This window comes from Podarcis muralis, chromosome 9 (genome assembly GCF_964188315.1).
Source record: "Podarcis muralis chromosome 9, rPodMur119.hap1.1, whole genome shotgun sequence".
NCBI lineage: Eukaryota > Metazoa > Chordata > Lepidosauria > Squamata > Lacertidae > Podarcis > Podarcis muralis.
Genome location: NC_135663.1, coordinates 76,648,711 through 76,669,708, shown reverse-complemented (window position 1 = coordinate 76,669,708; position 20,998 = coordinate 76,648,711). Strand labels below are relative to the sequence as shown.

The window sequence follows — 20,998 nt, the reverse complement described above, 5'->3', positions numbered from 1 at the left end:
AGTCTCTAAACGTATCTGAGGCTTGTGTTGCTGATTGATGCTGTACTGGAGATCGCCCGGCTGCTGGCCTGTTGCTGGAGCCAGCCAAATGCCCCCGTCTCCCCGGCAGTATTCCAACAGTGTATAATGGTCAACAGTGTATAATGGTGCCATAACACTAGGACTCATGGACTTCCAATGAAGCTGAGTGTAGGAAAATTCAGGACTGATCAGAGAAAGTCCACAATGCAAATGGAACTCCCTCCAGCAGGAAGCAGCAATGGCCACCAGCTTCGATGGCTTTTAAAAAGGACTGAAGAAATTCAGGAAGGAGCAGAGGACTGGTGATGGCTCCTAGCCATGATGGCTGTGCCCTGCCTCCACCATTAAGCAGGGCTCTTCTCATGTTCTTATCTATTTTCAGTGCTGGGCATCAGATCACACACCTGAGCAAAGGCCTTCCACCGCAGTGCTCCACTGACTACCATTTCTGAGGGAGTCTGTCCCACCATCAAACGACCCTTCACAGTCAGAAAGTTCTTCCCAAGGTTGCGTCGGAACCTCCCTCCTTGTGAACGCTTGCATTCGAGATGGAAGAGAGATCCCATTTTGCGAAAACCAACTCATCTTAACTTACGGTTTCAGCGCCTCAAATCAAGCAAAGATTTCATGGGTCAAATCCTGACCTGGAGGGTGGCCTTGCAATACCAGAGGGAGAAAGACAACATTGAGCACGTGAGACTGAGCGGTGGCAGAGGGACACCCCCAGGAGGCCCTTCTAAAAGTTAAAATCAGCCACCACCCCCCCCCCCCGCTTTGTATTTATTTCCAACACACATTCCTTCCAAATGATCAATCTCATCTCCTGTCCTGCACCTGGGTGGCGTCACTGGGAATTAATTGCCCTTTATCTGGTTAAACTGGCGGTGAACTCAGAAGCTATTTGCCTTCATCTACTGCCTTCATCTACAGCCTGCAGTCTTGTAATGGGAGCTGGAAGGAGGAAGGAGAGGAAAATTCATGCCAGCGATGAGAGCGGTATATTATCCTCCGCATTGCTATTCAATTTGAGAGTTAATTGGATTGTATCGGAAAGCATTTGATCTCGGCTGAGGCTGGCTTAATAGAGACACAGCTTCACTCCGAGCTGCCCCATTCAAAACGGGTGGTTTTGAGGGAGGGCAAAGAGATGGTCATCGCTGCCACGCCACAGATCCAGCTGCCAAAGGCAGATAGTATATCCAGCAACAGAATAAAAGCCATTGGATTACACTAGTAAACCCTCTGAAGAGACAAGCTCTATCTGGCTGGGGTTGGCTTTGCTCAGCCTGTTCCTCTGAGATAAGGCAGGGGAGGCAGCCATCCATCCTGGGCGGTGTCACACAAACACTCCGATTTCCCCGCAACCTCCCCACGTCCCTCCCCATTCCCTTTTCTCAAAGGGCTGGAACACTGGGAGAGATGAAAGTCATCAAGCAACTTCCCACGGCCTCCGACCAAACATGTTCAAAGATGCGTGTCGCAGGCTCAGACGTCAGGCTCAAAGACCGTGGCCCAAATAATAAGAGCAAACGAGGTATAAAGCACAAGCGAAGATAAAAAAGAGCAAACCTTCAAAAGGATAGTTTGAGGCACAAAATGCACTACCTAGCGCTTTTTCCCACACGACTTTGCATACTTTTGCCTAAGAACTTTCTTAGCATTGAAACAGGGTGTGGTGAGCCACTTTTAACAGTCATGGCTTCCATGGAAAACACTGTCTGGAATTAACACCTCATTAGGGTGCAGTAACATATGGAAAACTGCATTACATGAACAACTTAACTGGTGCATCTGTTTGTATGAAAGAAAGAAAAGGCAACCCCTTTTGTGGAATTTTATTGAATACATAAAATACATAAAAGGGACGTGGGTGGTGCTGTGGGTTAAACCACAGAGCCTAGGACTTGCCAATCAGAAGGTCGGCAGTTCGAATCCCCGTGACGGGGTGAGCTCCTGTTGCTCGGTCCCTGCTCCTGCCAACCTAGCAGTGTGAAAGCACATCAAAGTGCAAGTAGATAAATAGGTACCGCTCCGGCGGGAAGGTAAACGGTGTTTCTGTGCGCTGCTCTGGTTCACCAGAAGTGGCTCAGTCATGCTGGCCACATGACCCGGAAGCTGTACGCCAGCTAGTCAGTTGCTTTTCTCTCCCTGGGCAAGGTTCTTGAGTGGGTGGTCGCGGACCTGATCCAGGCACTCTTGGAAGAAACTGATTTTCTAGATCCATTTCAATCAGCGTTTAGGCCCGGTTTTGGCACACAAGCTGCTTTGGTTGTCCGGTGTTATGTACTGAAGTTCTCACCCTGGGCCAGCAGGGGGATACTGTAGTTTTCACTCAGGTCCACGTCAGTTATTTTAGGCGGGAAACCCTGGGTTGTTGTTGCTACAATGTTGACAGCCGGCTGCCTATAAAAGCAGGCCGGCTGAGCTGTTTGCTGTTCAGTTCTGTCCAGCTTACAAATAAAGAGCTGCTCTGGAGAAATCGCTGTGTCGTCTGCTATGTTCGCCCACAACCTAACATCCGGAATGATGGAATTTGTCACTGAGGCACTGGGTGGGTAGTTCCCTAGACTGGATGGCTGGAAGGTTGCCTGCTCTTAATGGGGTTACACTTCCTCTGAAGGAGTAGGTATGCAGCTGGCTCTTCTGGATCCTTTGCTGTCACTTGAGGCTTAGGTGGCCTTAGAGTGCCTTCCATCAGCTTTGTTTGGTGGCCCAGATGCCCCCCCCCCATCTAAACAGGGATAGCCTAACGTCTGTTGTCTATGCTCTGGTAACCAATAGGTTGGATTACTGCAATACGTTATATGTATGGCTGCCTCTGAAGGTGGTTTAGAAGCTTCAGCTGGTGCAGAATTTGGCGGCCCGGTTGCACCGATCCTGGTCCAACTGCACTGGCTGCCAATTAGCTTCTGGGCCCAATTCAAAGTGATGCTTTTGACCTATAAAGCCTTAAACGGCTCAGGTCCACAATCCTGCAAGGACCGCCTCTTCCCATATAAACCAACCCGGACTCTGCAATCATCATCTGAAGCCCTTCTTTATGTGCTTTCTCAACAAGAGGTCCAGAGGGTGGCAACTGAAAAATGGGTCTTTTCTGCAGTGGCTCCCTGTTTGTGGAATGCTCTCTCCCCAGGGATGTTCAGTTGGTGCCTTCATGATATACATTTAGTCACCAGGCAAAAACCTTCCTCTTCAACCAGGCCTTTGGCTGATTCACGTCCGGTGCCCTTTTCAATGTGTTGTGGGAGGGGAGATTATTGGCTTGTTGTCCTTACTTTTACTATGCATTTTGCGGTTTTTATACTGTTATTTAATGTCGTGAACCGCCCTGGGATCTGCGGATGAAGGGCGGAATACAAATTTAATCAATAATAATAATAATAATAACCTTTTCTCCCATCCTTGAAAGTTGTTTACTGAGCCTACATATTTTAATGACAGTGACTTTGCAGGTTTTATTTACTGGCCCAAGGTGGGCAGTACATCCATTTACTCAAAGACCATAAGGTCAGCTTGTACTACAAGGCTGGGATATGCTTCATTCAACACTGAATGAATGCCGATTTGCCATTGGGGGTTAATGACGCAAAAAGAAAATAAAGACATCTCTCTCTCTCTCCCTCCCCCTCACCATTCAATATGCCAAGATATGACATTTCTCACATACACCATATTCTGCTCATATTCTGTCTGCTTCAGTTTGGCTGGCAGACCCTGCTTGGCTCAAAATTCTAATTAGCACAAAATAATTTGGGCTTGTTAGCGAGCTAGCTACAACAACGTCTAATGAGCTCCTTTCGTTTGGGCTGTTAATTAGCACTTAAAAAGGTCTGTTTGGCTTACAGAATTAGCAGTAAATCAGGCACCAATCAACTGTTCCATGACAAGTGCAACAACGAGGTTTTGCAGCGCTCTGCTCAGGACTCAGCCAGTTTCCAATCCATGCTGCACAACAGCTCAGTTACATCTACCAGAAGGGCTCTGGACCTGTTCTCTCCCCTCCCGCCAATTTCCAAGGCAGGCTCTTGAAGAATCAGAGCATATGCAACAAAGTTCATAGGAATACATGGGGAATCTGCAAAATCCAAGTCTCGTCTGGATTATTGTAACTCACTCTACGTGGGGCTGCCCTTGAGACTGACCCAGAAACTCCAGCGGGTGCAGAATGCCGTGGCGAGACTCCTTATGGGGTCCTCGCTGCGGGAGCACATTCACCCAGTGCTATACCAGCTGCACTGGCTCCCGGTGGAGTACAGGGTCAGGTTTAAGGTGCTGTTTTTAACCTTTAAAGCCCTATATGGCCTAGGACCCTCGTACCTACGGGACCGCCTCTCCTAGTATGTCCCAGGAGGACCTTACGGTCTTCAAACAAAAACATCTTGGAGATCCCAGGCCACAGCTTTTTCAGATGTGGCCCCGACTTGGTGGAACGCTCTGTCACAAGAGACTAGGGCCCTGCGGGACTTGACATCTTTGCTCAGGGCCTGCAAGACGGAGCTGTTCCGCCTGGCCTTTGGCCAAGGCACAGCCTGACCCCCTCCTTTGGTAATCCTCACAGAACTCTAGCCCAAAGGTTCCCATTAATTCAATTTGAACAATTTATAATGAATTGATTTTAGACTGCTGTATTACTTTACTGTTGTTAGCCGCCCTGAGCCCGGCTTCGGCTGGGGAGGGCGGGATATAAATAAAATTTTATTATTATTATTATCATCATCATGATCTTTGTTCACAAATAGGTATAAAGTGCTTGAGAAGAAAAGACAATACCCTGCTGGATCAACCCAGTCCAAAGTGGTGCACGCTCTAGTTATCTCACGCTTGGACTACTGCAATGCGCTCTACGTAGGGCTACCTTTGAAGGTGACCCGGAAACTGCAATTAATCCAGAATGCGGCAGCTAGACTGGTGACTGGGAGTGGCCGCCGGGACCACATAACACCGGTTCTGAGAGATCTGCATTGGCTCCCAGTACGTTTCCGAGCACGATTCAAAGTGTTGGTGCTGACCTTTAAAGCCCTAAACGGCCTCGGTCCTGTATACCTGAAGGAGCGTCTCCACCCCCATCGTTCAGCCCGGACACTGAGATCCAGCGCCGAGGGCCTTCTGGCGGTTCCCTCATTGCGAGAAGCAAAGCTACAGGGAACCAGACAGAGGGCCTTCTCGGTAGTGGCGCCCGCCCTGTGGAACGCCCTCCCATCAGATGTCAAAGAGATAAATAATTACCTGACATTCAGAAGACATCTTAAGGCAGCCCTGTTCAGGGAAGTTTTTAATATGTAACGCTGTACTGTTTTTAACACTGATTGGGAGCCGCCCAGGGTGGCTGGGGAAACTCAGCCAGATGGGCTGGGTATAAATAATAAATTATTATTATTATTATTATTATTATTATTATTATTATTATTATTATTATTATTATTAATATATGAATTGAAAGGTGTTCAAAGGCTCTTCTAGTCCAGCACCCTGTTCCCACAGTGGCCAACGAGACACCAGTGGGAAACCAGCAAGCAGGATTAGAGCACAAGAGCCCTCTTCCATAAGAACAGCCTGCTGGATCAGGCCAATGGCCCACCTCATCTAGCATCCTCTTCTCACAGTGGCCAACCAGATGCCTCAATGGGATGCCCACAAGCAGAATCCAGGCACCAAAGCCCTCTTCATTCCTGTAGCTTCCAGCAACTGACATTCAGAAACATTTCTGCCTCCAACTGTGGAGGCAGAGCCGAGCCATCATGCCCAAAAGCCAGCATTAGCCCCATCCTCCATGAATTTGTGAAACCTGTTTTAAAGCCATGTGAAGGAGCGTCTCCACCCACATCGTTCTGCCCAGACACTGAGGTCCAGTGCTGAGGGCCTTCCAGCGGTTCCCTCACTGCGAGAAGTCAAGTTATAGGGAACCAGACAGAGGGCCTTCTCGGTGGTGGCTCCTGCCCTGTGGAATACCCTCGCACCAGATGTCAAAGAGAACAACAACCACCAGACTTTTAGAAGACATCTGAAGGCAGCCCTGTTTAATAATAATAATAATAAATTTTATTTATACCCCGCCCTCCCCAGCCAAGACCAGGCTCAGGGTGGCTAACAACCAACAATAAATACAAGTTGATTAAAATGCAATTTAAAAAACAAGATTAAAATACAACATTAAAACATTAGGATGCAGCCACTTCACAGGAGAGGGGGAGGGAATCAAACTGATTCTAAGCCAAAGGCCAGGTGGAACTAATCTGACTTCCTTGGGGCCCAGGACCTCTAGGGTGTTGCTATTTATGGACCTTAAGGTCCTCCGTGGGTCATACTGGGAGAGGCGGTCCCGTAGGTATGAGGGGGGGAAAAGATTAGGGAAGCTTTTAATGTCTGATGCATTACGGTACAGTGGTAACTCGGGTTACATACACTTCAGGTTACAGACTCCGCTAACCCAGAAATAGTACCTCGGGTTAAGAACTTTGCTTCAGGGTGAGAACAGAAATCGTGCTCCGGCGCCGCGGCAGCAGCGGGAGGCCCCATTAGCTAAAGTGGTGCTTCAGGTTAAGAAGGGACCTCCAGAACGAATTAAGTACTTAACCCGAGGTACCACTGTATTTTAATATTTTGTTAGAAGCCACCCAGAGTGGCTGGGGAAGCCCAGCCAGATGGGCAGGGTATAAATAAATTATTATTATTATTATTATTATTATTATGCTTCTCTGGTTGAGCAGGGAAGATCCCTGCCTGAAATCCTAGACAGTAGCTGCCAGTCAGTGTGGGCAATACTAAGCTAGAAGAACCTAGAGCATAACTGGGCATGAAGCAGCTTCTGGTGCTCTTATGCTTTATATGCAGAAGGTTCCAGGTTCAATCTCTGGAATCTCCAGGAAGGGCAAATAAATAGCTCTGTGAAACCCTAGCAAGTCACTGCCTGTAGACAATGTTGAGTTAGGCGATTGTGTCTTTCCATGAGAACATGTACGGCACTGTCCAATATGACGGCTCATCCTCAGGACACCTTCCCTATAAAGAGCAGCATGAAACAGGGCTGTGTTCTCGCTGCAACACCCGTTGGTATATTCTTCTCCCTGTTGCTCTCCTATGCGTTCAACTGGTGTGTACTTTCCTTTGAGGAGTGATGGGGGTCAGTTCAACCTGGCATGTCTCTGTGCCAAGACAAAAGTGTGGCAGATCCGAATCCAAGAGATGTTGTTTGCAGATGACGCAGCCTTGACAGCACACGCCAAGATTCATCACTACGGAGACTCATCAGCTGTTTTGCTAAGCCTAGAGGGAGTTTGGCCTTACCATCAGCCTGACAATGACCAACATATTGGGTCAGGATGTCGCCAGCACTCCACGCATCAGCACTGGTGACTAGAGAGACAATTCTCTCTGCCTGGGTCCCAGCATAACCAGCAATCTCTCCACCATCGCAGAGCTGGACAAGCATATTGGTAAGGCAGCTTTGGCAATCACCTCTCCAAAAGGGTATGGGAAAATGTGATGCCAACGGCCAATACCAAGATGAAGGTCTACTAGGCTTACGCGTTGGACATGCTGCTCTATGGGAGTGAGTCGTGGACAACTTACAACTGTCATGAGCGATGCCTCAGCGCCTTCCACATGCACCGTGTCAGGAGGATTTTGGGTATCACATGGCGGGGAAAAAGTCAAAACAAAGATGTGCTCTTCTAAACCAGGGGTAGGCAACCTAAGGCCTGGGGGCCGGATGCGGCCCAATCGCCTTCTCAATCTGGCCCGCGGACTGTCCGGGAATCAGTGTGTTTTTACATGAGTAGAATGTGTCCTTTTATTTAAAATGCATCTCTGGGTTATTTGTGGGGCCTGCCTGGTGTTTTTACATGAGGAGAATGTGTGCTTTTATTTAAAATGCATCTCTGGGTTATTTGTGGGGCATAGGAATTCGTTCATCCCCCCCCCTTCAAAATATAGTCTGGCCCACCACATGGTCTGAGGGACAGTGGACCGGCCCACGGCTGAAAAAGGTTGCTGACCCCTGTTCTAAACCCACATTCCCCGGGTGTTTGCACTCCTGCCTCAGCGACTTCTACGCTGGCTTGGTCACGCCCACAGGATGGAAGATGGCAGGATTACCAAGAAAGTTCTCCACAGGGCAAACTGGCAGGCCAACTCTGCGCTACAAAGTTGTCTGCAACCACGACATGAAGGCTGGCAACATCAAGCCTGCAATGTGGGAATCCCTTGCAGATGACCACAGTGCCTAGAGATAGGCAGCCATGTATCCCTAGCAGTGGCCAGAGGAGAAATGGAAGGAGTGCAGAGCTCTACAACCATAGCAGATACTGCAAACTTCCAACAGCTTGACCTCACTTCATAAGGCACACTCCTCTGTTGTTGCCCAAGACAAACGGATGCCAGACAATGGTCTGACTCATCTAAGACGCATAGAATCATAGATAGAAGAGCTGGAAAGAACCCTGAGGGTTATCGAGTCCAAGCCCTGCAACACAGATTCCTGTGTGTCCACAGAATGACAGCCTTAGTGACACCTACTCCTCAATCTGAGGGGGTTTGCAGCCTTCCCCCATCCCCCTTTCTCTGACTCTCCTCCCAGATCGTCTTACTCAGGCATCCCTCTTCAAAGTGCCATTTATCGAAAGCCAGCAAAAAGGGATCAGCCTCAAAATTCTACCTTGGTAATAACAAGCCTTGCGGCAGGTGGCAGCTAATCGCAGAGGATTAAGGGCTGTAGCGCAGAGAAGCTCGGGAAAAGATTGGTGCAATCCAGCACCACGAAATGCATTAGCTTCCATTGTCCTCCTTGCCAAATGGGCTTTGCTCGGTTGCTCCAGCCCTGAAACAGGAGCCAATTCCAGCTCAGAGCGACAATAGGAATGATTACAGCAGGGTCAAAATCCCCAGTAACAAGCCTCTTCAATCACACATAAAAGCACAGAACTGAAGCATGACAAATGCATTTTGTCAGGGAAATACAGGGAGGATAAGAAGAGCCTGGCTGGGCTGGATCAGGTCAGTGGCCCACCTAGTCCAACCTCCTGTTCTCACAGCGGCCAACCGCAGTGGGAGGCCATGGGAAGCCGGTAGTCCAGAGATGAAGGCAGCAGCAACGCTCCTTGCTCCCTCCTGCACATGGCGAGCATTGCATGTCAGAACAAATGCCTGAATGGAGCAGGGAGGTGCATGCTTTTTGCTGAATGCACGCGCATTGATTCTAAATGGCACTAGATGGCACTGTAACAACTGCGAATGGATGTCAAGCGGAAAAGATCCTGCCTCGTGAATCTTGGAGCCACCCTGACTTTCACAGCCTCTTGCCTGGATTGCTCTTGACAATCTCTAGTTTGGCAGAGTGGCGGCACCAGTGGCATGCAAGGCCAGCAGTAGATTTGCAGCATCTTGCTATACCGTCTTCCAAATTGGAAAAGCCCCCAGTAGGTTACTACGGAGCGTGCGAGACGAGCCAGGAATACTGATGCCTGTGAATGGTTTGCTCCAGCTGTAGAAGACATGTGCGACTTGAGCAAGGAGGGAAACTCCCAAAGTGCCTTGTGCCCTGCCCTGAAAGCAGGCCGAAGGCAGAAACACAAAGCAGGAAAAGTGGGGAATGTCTCAGGAAATTGAGGTAAAAGATCTCTACGCCTCTCCATGCACCCAGGCTGGCCTGGCCATGCCACCCGTCAAATGTTTTCAGTTTCTATCTGACAATGGACCTGTGCAGAACGGACCCGTGTGTGTGTGGCATCCAGGGACGCTGTGAAGACCGGGCACTGCGGCAATGTCCTGTTGAGGGTGAAGGCAGGGCTGTGGGGAGAGGATGGGATCCCAGCCCTAGAGCACGACAGCTCGAGTGACTTCTACACTGCATGGAAACATGGCAAAGGTGTTCCGCCCTGCAGGGCAGGGATTGGAGAGGCCTTCTGGGCACCCATTAATCCTTCCATTTGCCTTGGGGAGGCCACTGGGCACCCTGGCTGGGCCAGCCCCTTCTCCCTCACCTGAAGAAAGCAACAAGAGGAGGGATCAGAAGGTGTGAGACCACTAGCAGGGTCCTAGAGCCCACCTGCCTCCTTCCCAATGCTGCCATGACTGGAGCTGTCTGCTGGCCAGGGGAAATTGAGGCGCCCTAGGATCAAGTCAGAAGCCATGATTTAGGAAATTTGTGACAGTCTCGGAAAAATCGGGACATTTGGAGGGTATGGATACACATCTGAATTAGGCAGAAAGCTGATTCAGTGTGTACTGATAGGTGAATTTGCCTAATCCACACTTCCCAAAACAACACGCAAACTGAAACATAGAAACGTCCTTCTAAATTGGCCCTTCTCTGAATGTTACAGTGGAGTCTTCTAGCCATGTAATGCGTACAAAAGAGCCTATGCTGTGGCAAAGCATGAATAAAGAGGCATCTATTAGTGAAGCTCACAAAGAAAAGGTAACATAGAAAAAAGGCATTATATTAGGGGAACCTGCTTTGCAAAATGTGTATATTAGGTAAAATGTGCCTATTAGGAGAAATTTGCAAGAAAATGCTGATGAATTTTCATGAGGACTTTTTTAAAAAAAATGCAAATGGATGTGGGGAAGTGTGTGAGTGGGAAATGAGAAGTTGAGAGGTACTGGAACTGCTAGTATTCTCCCATCCCTCATCCATATGAGGAAGTTGTTGAAACCCTTCGGTATGCAGACTGACAGGTTAAAATGACAGAGCATAGTCTGGGAATGTGGACGTCCCACACTCTAGCCATGCTCACCCCATTACTGCATATGTTTATGGCTTTCTTTCTTTCTTTCTTTCTTTCTTTCTTTCTTTCTTTCTTTCTTTCTTTCTTTCTCTCTCTCTCTCTCTCTCTCTCTCTCTCTCTCTCTCTCTCTCTTTCTTTCCTTTTCTTTCCTTTCAAAAAGCTTAAACATGCGTTTTTGCACACATTTGATGCTAATATATGTTTCCTTTGCCATAATTCCCCCCCCCCCCTTTCCAGCTGATAGTCATCATTCCTATTGAGTAGGCTCAGTCCTCACTGACTTCGGGGGGGGGGGGATGAATTTGCTTTCCCCCCTTCTTACTTGTGGTTCTGAAGCTTCTGGGTCCCCCCAAGGAATACTGGTACCGCCTCCTCCTTTCTCTTTTTTCCTCCATAGAGACTCCGAGTCTAACCCATCAGTACGCACCAGCTGAATTTGCTACTGGAAGCAGTGACGGCCATAAGAACTTCAGGCCCTGGGCCTTGGTGGCTGCTGCTGCTGTCTGTTGAATGCATTTTATAATAAAACCTACACTGACTAAAATGCACCTTGATCAAAGGCTCATTCCACTTTCTCTCTCGCGATGCCAACATTCACACATACAAACAGACAAGTGTGAGTGCAGCTGAAAGGTGCTTGGAGTGACATGTGTGAAAACTCTCCCCAGAGCCAGATTCGCACAACAGCTGGTTTTCTCCTTCTGCCTCTTGTCTCTTGCTCCTAACAGCAGGCAAGATCATCAACGTTTTCTATCACAAATGCAAACTGCGATCTGGGACTCCCGTGTCATTCAGCTCGCAAGAGGAAAGTTGGAAGCGTCAGGAAAGATTGCAGCTCATGATGAACCTCATTTGCCATGCCCAGAGTACAAGGCATTTATCTAAAAAAGGAAAATGCAATGGGACATGAACCCAGCTTGCCATTTGCAAAAGGGCTGTGGCTGAGGGCCTTGCAAACCGCCCTACTTCTCTGCAATGTTGAGATTCGTGTTGGCTAGGACACAGCCGCCAAGAGCAGGTCTGGACCCCAGGGGGAAATGTTTCAGGCCCCCCAGCAAGGACAGATCAGCTAAAAATATTTACTTGGGATACAAAATAAATGTGCAGTATTGTGTTCTTGTTAATAATAAATATGAAAATATGCATACCTGTTGAAAATATTAAGATCCTAATGACTAATATCTAAAATATAAGCTGAACTAACCATACACTTTAAACATTAAACTTGTATTTGTAATACCACACATTAAACTTGTATTTGTAATACCACACAATGTGTATCACATGACGACTTTGCTTACAAAAACATGCAAATGTGACTGTGCACCACCACACTGTTTGTGTGGAAGCAAACAATTGTACAGAGTTGGAAATGATCCGAAATGCTTGGTTGACGGCACAAGTTCACAAACTGTTATTCAGAACGGTGTGTGCACTGAGCAAGAAATACGTATTTTGTCTCCACCCCCATCATTCTACCTGGACACTGAGGTCCAGCGCCGAGGGCCTTCTGGCGGTTCCCTCGCTGCGAGAAGCCAAGTTACAGGGAACCAGGCACAGGGCCTTCTCAGTAGTGGCGCCCACCCTGTGGAACGCCCTCCCACCAGATGTCAAAGAGAAAAACAACTACCAGACTTTAAGAAGACATCTGAAAGCAGCCCTGTTTAGGAAAGCTTTTAATGTTTGATGTATTACTGTATTTTAATATTTGGTTGGAAGGTGCCCAGAGTGGCTGGGGAATAATAATTATTAATTATAATTATTAATATATTATAATAATATAATATAATATCTATTATTATTATTATTATTATTATTATTATTATTAGCAAGATACATGGACATCTTTTAGACCTTTGTAGTGGTTCCCACCCCCCACCCCAGCCACCTGGTCCTTGGGATACCATTTACAGCCCATGATACATTGAAGACATCCGCTGCAATTCTAGCCCATGTAATAATAAAAGTGTCTGTCTTCAGCTTTGGCCTTGTGAGAAAATAAACCCAGCAACAGCAAAGGAGGCTTCCTCTGGAAAACCCTCACATTATTCTTTCTTTTCAGATGCCCTAAGTCAGTTCTGATGAGTTTGGCTAAAGCTGGTATGGGGAGCCTGCCGTCCTCTCAATGCTCCCGTCAGCCTCATCCATCATGGCCAATGGGCAGGGGTGGCCGTTGGAGTCCAGCACAGGCTTCTCACCCCAGACCTAAGGGATGCTGCGGGGTAAAATACATTTTCCAGACCGAGGGTAGCATTCTTAACAAAAGAAGAGAAGCTGGAACTCAACATTCTCTTGGAATGGCAATGGCGCCCACCTGAGAGGTGCCAGAACTGAGTTCCAGCGAGTTCTGGCTGAGAAAAAGCCCTGAGGTATTGGGCCAATGGCCCATCCAGTCCAGTATCCTGTTCTTGAAGGGGCCACCCAGATGCCTCAAGCACAACCTGGGCACCTGACCCCTCTCCCCTCCTGCCTTTCCCACCAGCTGGTATTCAGAGGCGTTGCTGCCTCTGGCATCATCAGAGATCAAGGACACAGTCAACCGCAACCCCCTGTGCTGCTTTAGATGAGCATTTTCCTTCAACGAACCCTAGAGCACAAAACCATCTCTTTCAGCCCCGACTTTCCAATTGCTCTGAACTACTCAGAAGGCAGGGACGCGGGTGGCGCTGTGGGTGTAAACCACAGAGCCTCTTGGGCTTGCCGATCGGAAGGTCGGTGGTTCAAATCCCTGCAATGGAGTGAGCTCCAGTTGTTTGGTCAGGGGTCCCTTTACCTTTTACTTAGAAGGCAGGGACGTCGGTGGCACTGTGGTGTAAACCACAGAGCCTAGGGCTTGCCGAATGGAAGGTCGGCGGTTCGAATCCCTGCAACGGGGTGAGCTCCCGTTGCTCAGTCCCAGATCCTGTCCACCTAGCAGTTCGAAAGCATGTCAAGTGCAAGTAGATAAATAGGTACTGCTGTGGTGGGAAGGTAAACAGCGTTTCCGTGTGCTGCTCTTGTTTTGCCAGAAGCGGCTTAGTCATGCTGGTCACATGACCCGGAAAACCTGTCTGTGGACAAACGTCAGCTCCCTCGGCCAGTAAAGCGAGATGAGCGCCGCAACCCCAGAGTCATCCGCGATTGGACTTAACGGTCAGGGGTCCTTTACCTTTACTCAGAAGGCTTCCTCACCTACTAGGCTGCAGGCCCCCTGCTGGAGCGCCACTCGCTCACATGCTGGGCTGGTTCCTGTCCAGCCGTGATGCATCGAGTCGTTTATGGTGTTTTTTCCCTATTAAGCCGTGGTCAAAATTAACTCCATACAGCAACGAACGGCAAAGCAAAAAAGTTCTGTAGATTGAGTGAGTGGGGTTTGGATATCTGTATGCTGGGTGCAGGGGGAGCAAAAAACAGCTTCTTGCATTTTATTGCCAGCTTTGTTCCAGCATGTGGAATGAGAACCCAAAGCCACGGATGTGCTTGTTGCACGAGCTGAGAGAGAGCCAGCGGTTAGCAAGCAGTCGGCAGCATCACAATGAAGGTAGCAGGGTGCGCTAAACCCATACAAATTCCTCTGCAGCATTAAAAAATACGTTGCTTTGTGAAGAGGAAACAGTGCTGTCGCGGTTTTGCATTACAATCAATCCATTGCTTAAATCAACACGTTGCAGATGCAAGCATTAGTTTCTGCATTATAGAGAAACTGTGTTTTTGGGGAGGAGGGGCAGAAAGAAGAGCACACAAAACCAGATATAATGGGGGAAACCCACCGAAAGAATCTCTCTATTCACACCTACCACCCTGAAGCTTCACAGTTGCATAACTTAATGCAGATATCCAAAATCACTCGTCAAAGCAGCGGGAGGAAAAAGCCAGTAAGTCACAGCCTCACACTGCTGCCTTAAATATGGGGAAGGGGCTCTGACGGGGGGGGGGTGCTTAACAACCTCTACCTCCTGTTAACTTTGTGGAGCCACTGGGGTAGGAGGCTCCAATTTAGCTGCATTGTTTTTCCTGATTTAAATACCCTACACACACACACACACACACACACACACACACACACACACACACACGTTGCTAATAGCCATTTGGGGAGGGATGCAAGTAGCTGTTTGATCCCTTTATTTCTTGTGCTTGCAGGTGGCGGGGAGGCTAGCAAAAGCTTTGGAGGATAAATTTAGAGTCGGAAATGGGGAGGAGGATAAACCAAGCCATGTGAATGCTCTCTCTCACACACACAACCACACAACCACACCCCTGTGCATCCAGTACCCATGCTTTCACCATCCTTATCCTGAAGTTTTATAATGCAGAAAGACTGAAAACCTAAATACAATATAAGCTGTTGTATGAACTGTTACTTTTCATTAGACATTATTGTTATTTTTATTCAGTGTTATTTACTTGAAATGATTGCAGCCTGCCCTGGGACCTTAGGATGAAAGGGGTGTGATAAATTAAAATAATCACCATAATAATAAGATTTCATTCTCTCTCCTCACAAACACATTTATTAGGGCCACGCTTGCAGAGCTCTGTGATTACCACTCTCTGGTTCAGACAGCAACTGTGGCAAACCCAGATCTGTGGCTGCTCTGGAACATCTGGGCAAAGGGTGCAAAAATGTCAAATTCTGCTGTGTGCAAATTCCCCGTTTTTAAAGTGCTTTTAAAAATGCAGCAGTTGCCATTGCACCCTTTGTTCCTCTTCCGGGGCATTTAATAACCAGATTTTAATGGCATGCTATTTTATTTTTATTTTTTTTAAATGCAGACAGATGAAGTGTGCGAGACCTTCACTTAGTGACTGAGGCACTAGTAACGATTTTATCAATCCCCCAGGTTTGATGAAGTCAGCCGTATATTCACAGTCCTGAAAGATACGAGTTCTGGGGGAAAGCCTGGGGTCTAAAGACTAATGCAGCTGTAATAGCAAAGAATTAGCTAAATGGATTCAGAACTGAATCCTCTTTATTGTGCCGGAAGCCTTGAAACTCATACAGCCAGCCATGGGCTGCTGTTTCTTTTTAATGGGGTCAGAGTACAATACCTGCTACCAGTTGTCAATTCCAGGTTTGGGGGGGGTGCCTTGAGCAGGTCCCTCCTCCCGAGAAAGACCCCCCCCCGACTCTCCCTTTGCTTCATCCGTTTGTTTGCCCTCCGCTCCCCATGCACCGAAATACCCAGCTCCCTCCACCCCACCAAGGCAGCGTGGACACCAAGATAGAGGAACCTGCTTCCTCTCCTCTCAAATTATATTATCAGGAGAGAGAAAAACAAGTCCTTCTTCACGCAGTGCCGAGTTAAACTGTGGAACTCGCCACCAACCTAGAAGGCTTTAATAAATAGCAATAATTTTTTTTTATTTATACCCCGCCCTTCCCGGTTCAGAAAACTGGGCTCAGGGCAGCTAACAACAAATTTAAAACAATTGATGCAACAAAAAAACCAGCATAAAATACAGTATAAAACGTGAATAACAATCAATTCAGAATTCAAAAATCAATTTAGGGGGGAAATCCATCCAATAAACATTAGATGATCACCAGGGCTAGCTGGCTAAATTAGTCCTATTTGGGCCAGCGAGGGGACCAGGGGAGAATTAGCTGTGGGATCCCAGAGTGGGGAATCTTCATAAAAAGGGGAGGGAGGGGAAGGAAAGGAAGAAAGGGGTATAAAAGATCAGGCTAAGTTCAAATTGAAAGCCAGGTGGAATAGCTCTGTCTTAAAGGCCCTGCGGAAGCATGTTAAATCCTGCAGGGCCCTGGTCTCATGGGACAGAGCATTCCACCAGGTCGGAGCCATCACTGAAAAGGCCCTGGCCCTGGTGGAGGATAATCTGACTTCCTTAGGGCCCAGGACCTCTAAACTGTGATTATTCATGGACCTTAAGGTCCTCTGTGGGGCAGACCAGGAGAGGCAGTCCTGTAAATACGAGGGCCCTAAGCCACAAGAGGATTGGACAAATTCGTGGAGGGGGCTGTTGAAGGTGGCAGTGGACTCTCCTAGAGGTTTTGATGCAATTTGGAGGGCCACCTGTCATAGAGTCTTTCCCTGTTCCCTATTTTGCGGTGGAGTTGGGCTAGATGAGCCCTGGGGGGAGGGGGACCTTCCAGCTTTAGAGTTCTGTAATTCTGGGATTCTGTGACCAACGGCTATCAGTCACGATAGCTCTGCTGTGTTTCGTGGTCACAGGTAGCAGTGCTTCCAAATACCACTTGCTGGAAGAGAAGAAGGCTCTTGTGCTCCTGTTTTACTTGCTGGTTTCCCACAATGGGCATCTGGTTGGCCCCTGTGATGGGGCCTGATCCAGCAGGGCTCTGCTTTGAAAGGGCAGGTGAGCAGATGAGAAGGAGGAGTGCTGGGAGGTGCACAGAGTCAACAGTGGGCCCCACAGAGGAATGTGGACCTTGGCACATGCCCAGTGATGGATCCTTGCAATGGACACCTGGCCTGCAACAGAGATCTGAGTTTCTAGAAACAAGACAGACCTTGTTCAGGCAGTTGGTGGAGGAGCATGTACAGTGGTACCTCGCAAGACGAATGCCTCGCAAGACGGAAAACTCGCAAGAAGAAAGCGTTTTCCGTTTTTTGAGGTGCTTCGCCAGACGAATTTCCCTATGGGCTTGCTTCGCAAGAAGAAAGCCCATAGGGAAATCTCCGGGGACCTCTTTTAAAATGCTGGCGGTCGGGAGCAAAGACTTTCAGCCACCGCCGGCCTTCAAAAGAGGTCCTGGACCTCTTCTGAAGTCCGGCGGGGGGCAAAAGTCTTTGCTCCCGACCGCCTGCCTTCCCGGGATAGCGGAGAAGCGCAGCGCGTTTCTCCGCTATCCCGACGGCTTTTGAAGGCAGGCGGGGGGGAAGCAAAGACTTTTGCCCCCGCCGGCCTTCAGAAGAGGTCCTGGACCTCTTCTGAAGGCCGGCGGGGGGCAAAAGTCTTTGCTCCCCCCCGCCTGCCTTCCCGGCACAGCGGAGACTTCTCCGCTGTCCCAGGGCGATTTTAAAATGCTGGCGGGCGGCAGCGAAGCCTTCCTGTCCCCGGAGCTTGCGGGGCGGGAGGTGGGGAGAAGGGCTTTTCTTCCCCACCGCCAGCCTTCAGAACAGCCTTCTGAAGGCTGGCGGTGGGAAGAAAAGCCCTTGTCCCCCCCCCCCAGCCTTCAGAAGAGGTCGGGGGACAGAGTGTCCCCGGACCTGGTCTGAAGGCGGTTTCCATAGGAATGCATTGATTGATTTTCAATGCATTCCTATGGGAAACCATGCTTCGCAAGACAAAAAACTCGCAAGAAGAAAAAACTCACAGAACGAATTAATTTCGTCTTGCGATGTACCACTGTATGTGCTGCCCCTGCCCCTGAAAAGAGCTCTGCATTCACTCTTCATCCGACTTTTTTTGGGGGGTAGCGGGCACATTTGGAATTCTGAGAAAGTGCCATGGGTGCCAGTCATAAAATGGCTGCTGTGAGGTTCATGGCACAAGAGAAAATGGCCGCCAAATCCAAAGAAGCAAAGGAAAGAGGCAGGACAACAAAACAGTGCAGGTCTTCCCATCCCACGTCCATCCATCTGACCACACACACACGAGGAAAAAAAGGCACCTGCATCAGTTGCCACCACGCTCAATTGCAGGAATAAGCTCTTGTCACTTCTCCTGGAATATATATTTTCCAGGTGAGTCCACTGCCTCAGATATATGTACTTAATCCTCTCCCTGCTGTTTGTGTGCTTCTTTCCCCCCTCTTTTAGTATCTATTTCCCTTTTTCATATTGTATTGCAGGACTGAACACCTTAATAAAAATTACAGTGGTGCCCCGCAAGACGAATGCCTCGCAAGACGGAAAACCTGCTAGACGAAAGGGTTTTCCGTTTTTGAGGTGCTTCGCAAAACAAATTTCCTATGGGCTTGCTTCGCAAGACGAAAATGTCTTGCGAGTTTCTGCAGGGTTTTTCCCCTCCCCCCCACTTTTTCCCAAGCCGCTAAGCCGCTTATCAGCTGATCCGCTAAGCCACTTAACAGCTGATCCGCTAAGCCGCTTAATAGCTGATCCGCTAAGCCGCTTATCAGCTGATCAGCTAAGCCCGCTAAGCCGCTAATAGCGCTAATCCGCTAATGGGCTTGCTTCGCAAGACGAAAAAACCTCAAGACGAAGAGACTCGCGGAACGGATTCTTTTCGTCTTGCGAGGCACCACTGTATTGCAAAAATAAAAAAATATAAATTGACGCAGTTCTAGCAGTCGAGCTGCTTGCTTCAGGAGTGCGCTTACTTTCCATGTGCTCTGCTTTTGTACTTGCAAATCGCAATGGACGCGGGTGGCGCTGTGGGTAAAACCTCAGCGCCTAGGACTTGCCGATCGTATGGTCGGCGGTTCGAATCCCCGCGATGGGGTGAGCTCCCGTTGTTCGGTCCCAGCTCCTGCCCACCTAGCAGTTCAAAAGCACCCCTAAGTGCAAGTAGATAAATAGGTACCACTTTATAGCGGGAAGGTAAACGGCGTTTCCGTGTGCTGCGCTGGTGCTGGCTCGCCAGCTGCAGCTTCGTCACGCTGGCCACGTGACCCAGAAGTGTCTTCGGACGGCGCCGGCTCACGGCCTCTTGAGCGAGATGAGCACGACTGGCCCGTACGGGCAGGGGTACCTTTACCTTTACCTTTACTAGATGTTGCAAAGGCACTGTAAGTTCCCAGTGATTTCTAACTTCAAGGGAAATATAGCTCTGTAGCCCTGTCGCTAGACCTTCCCATATCTCACGTAGCTCAAGGAAAAGGAGTCACTCACCTCTTTTCGGGGCACCACACTTGTCCAGGGCTCCTTGATGGTCCCCAGCTGCCCCACCAGTTCTGGATCCAGGACAGGAAGGCCATCTGTGGTGGATGATGTCAAAAACAGGTCTGGCCTCTGTGCAATAAGAAATGCAGAACATTACAATATTCATTATTGCATGGATAATGGTTAATATTTTGTATCAATATTACAGTGGTGCCTTGGTTTACAAACTTAATCCGTTCCGGAAGTCCGTTCTTAAACCAAAGCGTTCTTAAACCAAGGCGTGCTTTCCCATAGCAGTGGGGGACTCAGTTTATAAATGGGACACACTCAACAGGAAGCGAAACATGTTCTTATTCCAAGGCTAAATTCACAAACCAAAACACCTACTTCCGGGTTTGCAGCATTCTTAATCCAAGTTGTTCATAAACTAAGCTGTTCTTAAACCAAGGTACCACTGTATAGGACTAGTTGCATTTTTTACGTACAGAGCCCCGAAACCTGTGTATAGATGAAGATGCTGTTTTGAAAATTGTAAAACTAATCATCAAATCATGACAACCATCAATATCGTTAGCTTTATTCAAAAACATCAGCCACTTCTGTGGAAAAATGTCAAGGCTGGACTACAGGGTGGTGATGGTCTGCAGGACCGGGAGACAAGGTCAGCAGAGAATCAGAATGTGAGGGAAATTGGGAGGGGGGGGGGAATTCAGTTCAGTTTGCATTTAGAAAGTTAGGGTCTCCGTTCGGTCTCAAAGATTGCCAACTGATTTTCCTAGCTGGACTGCTGGGTCTTTAACAGTTAGCAGAAAAAGCATCAATTGGTGAACATTGGCTTGTCACACAACAAGCACACAAGGTGTCCACGTCTGACTTGGGAAATTCTAGTATACATGTATGTACTTGCACAGACCCCTTTCTTGCAAAGAATAAGGCAAACTTTTTCAGCAGTGGCCCGCTCCACTGTCCCTCAGACCTTGTGGGGGGCCGGACTATATTTTGAAGGGAAAAAACCCAACGAATTCCTATGCCCCACAAATAACCCAGAGATGCATTTTAAATAAAAGCACACATTCTACTCATGTAAAAACACGCTGATTCCCGGACCGTCTGGGGGCCAGATTTAGAAGGCAATTGGGCCGCATCTGGCGCCTGGGCCTTAGTTTGCCTACCCGTGGAATAAGCCATCACACCCTCCTATCACTGTCCGCCCCAGATCAGTGACAAGGTTGGACACCCTGCTTTTGGCTTGGGAGCGGCTGCCTCTCCTCCCTTGGCAGGGCCCTACAGATCAATTAGAAGCTGCTGCCTGAAGCTCATCAACGGTGCAAACAAACGACACTCGGCAGATGGTCCTTAAGCAAACAGGGGTGGCTCTCTAATTGGAGCGGATTCAGCGAGCGCAAAAACTTCAATCATTCCCGAAAGGAGCCAATCTCCACCAGCTCCCTCGGCATTCGTTGACGTGCCCAGCAAATGCGTCCGACTCATTTCCTTGTAACGCAT

At 48.5% G+C, this 20,998-nt stretch overlaps 1 protein-coding gene across 1 annotated transcript in view; it reads right to left on the bottom strand.

The window, feature by feature from the left end:
• CCDC33 (coiled-coil domain containing 33) overlaps positions 1 to 20,998 on the bottom strand; it is a 110,641-nt gene that overhangs the window by 42,874 nt on the left and 46,769 nt on the right. Inside the window, exon 9 of the mRNA XM_028743828.2 lies at positions 19,502 to 19,621. Coding sequence (XP_028599661.2) covers positions 19,502 to 19,621 — 120 coding nt within the window. The remainder of the gene's footprint in view (positions 1 to 19,501; positions 19,622 to 20,998) is intronic.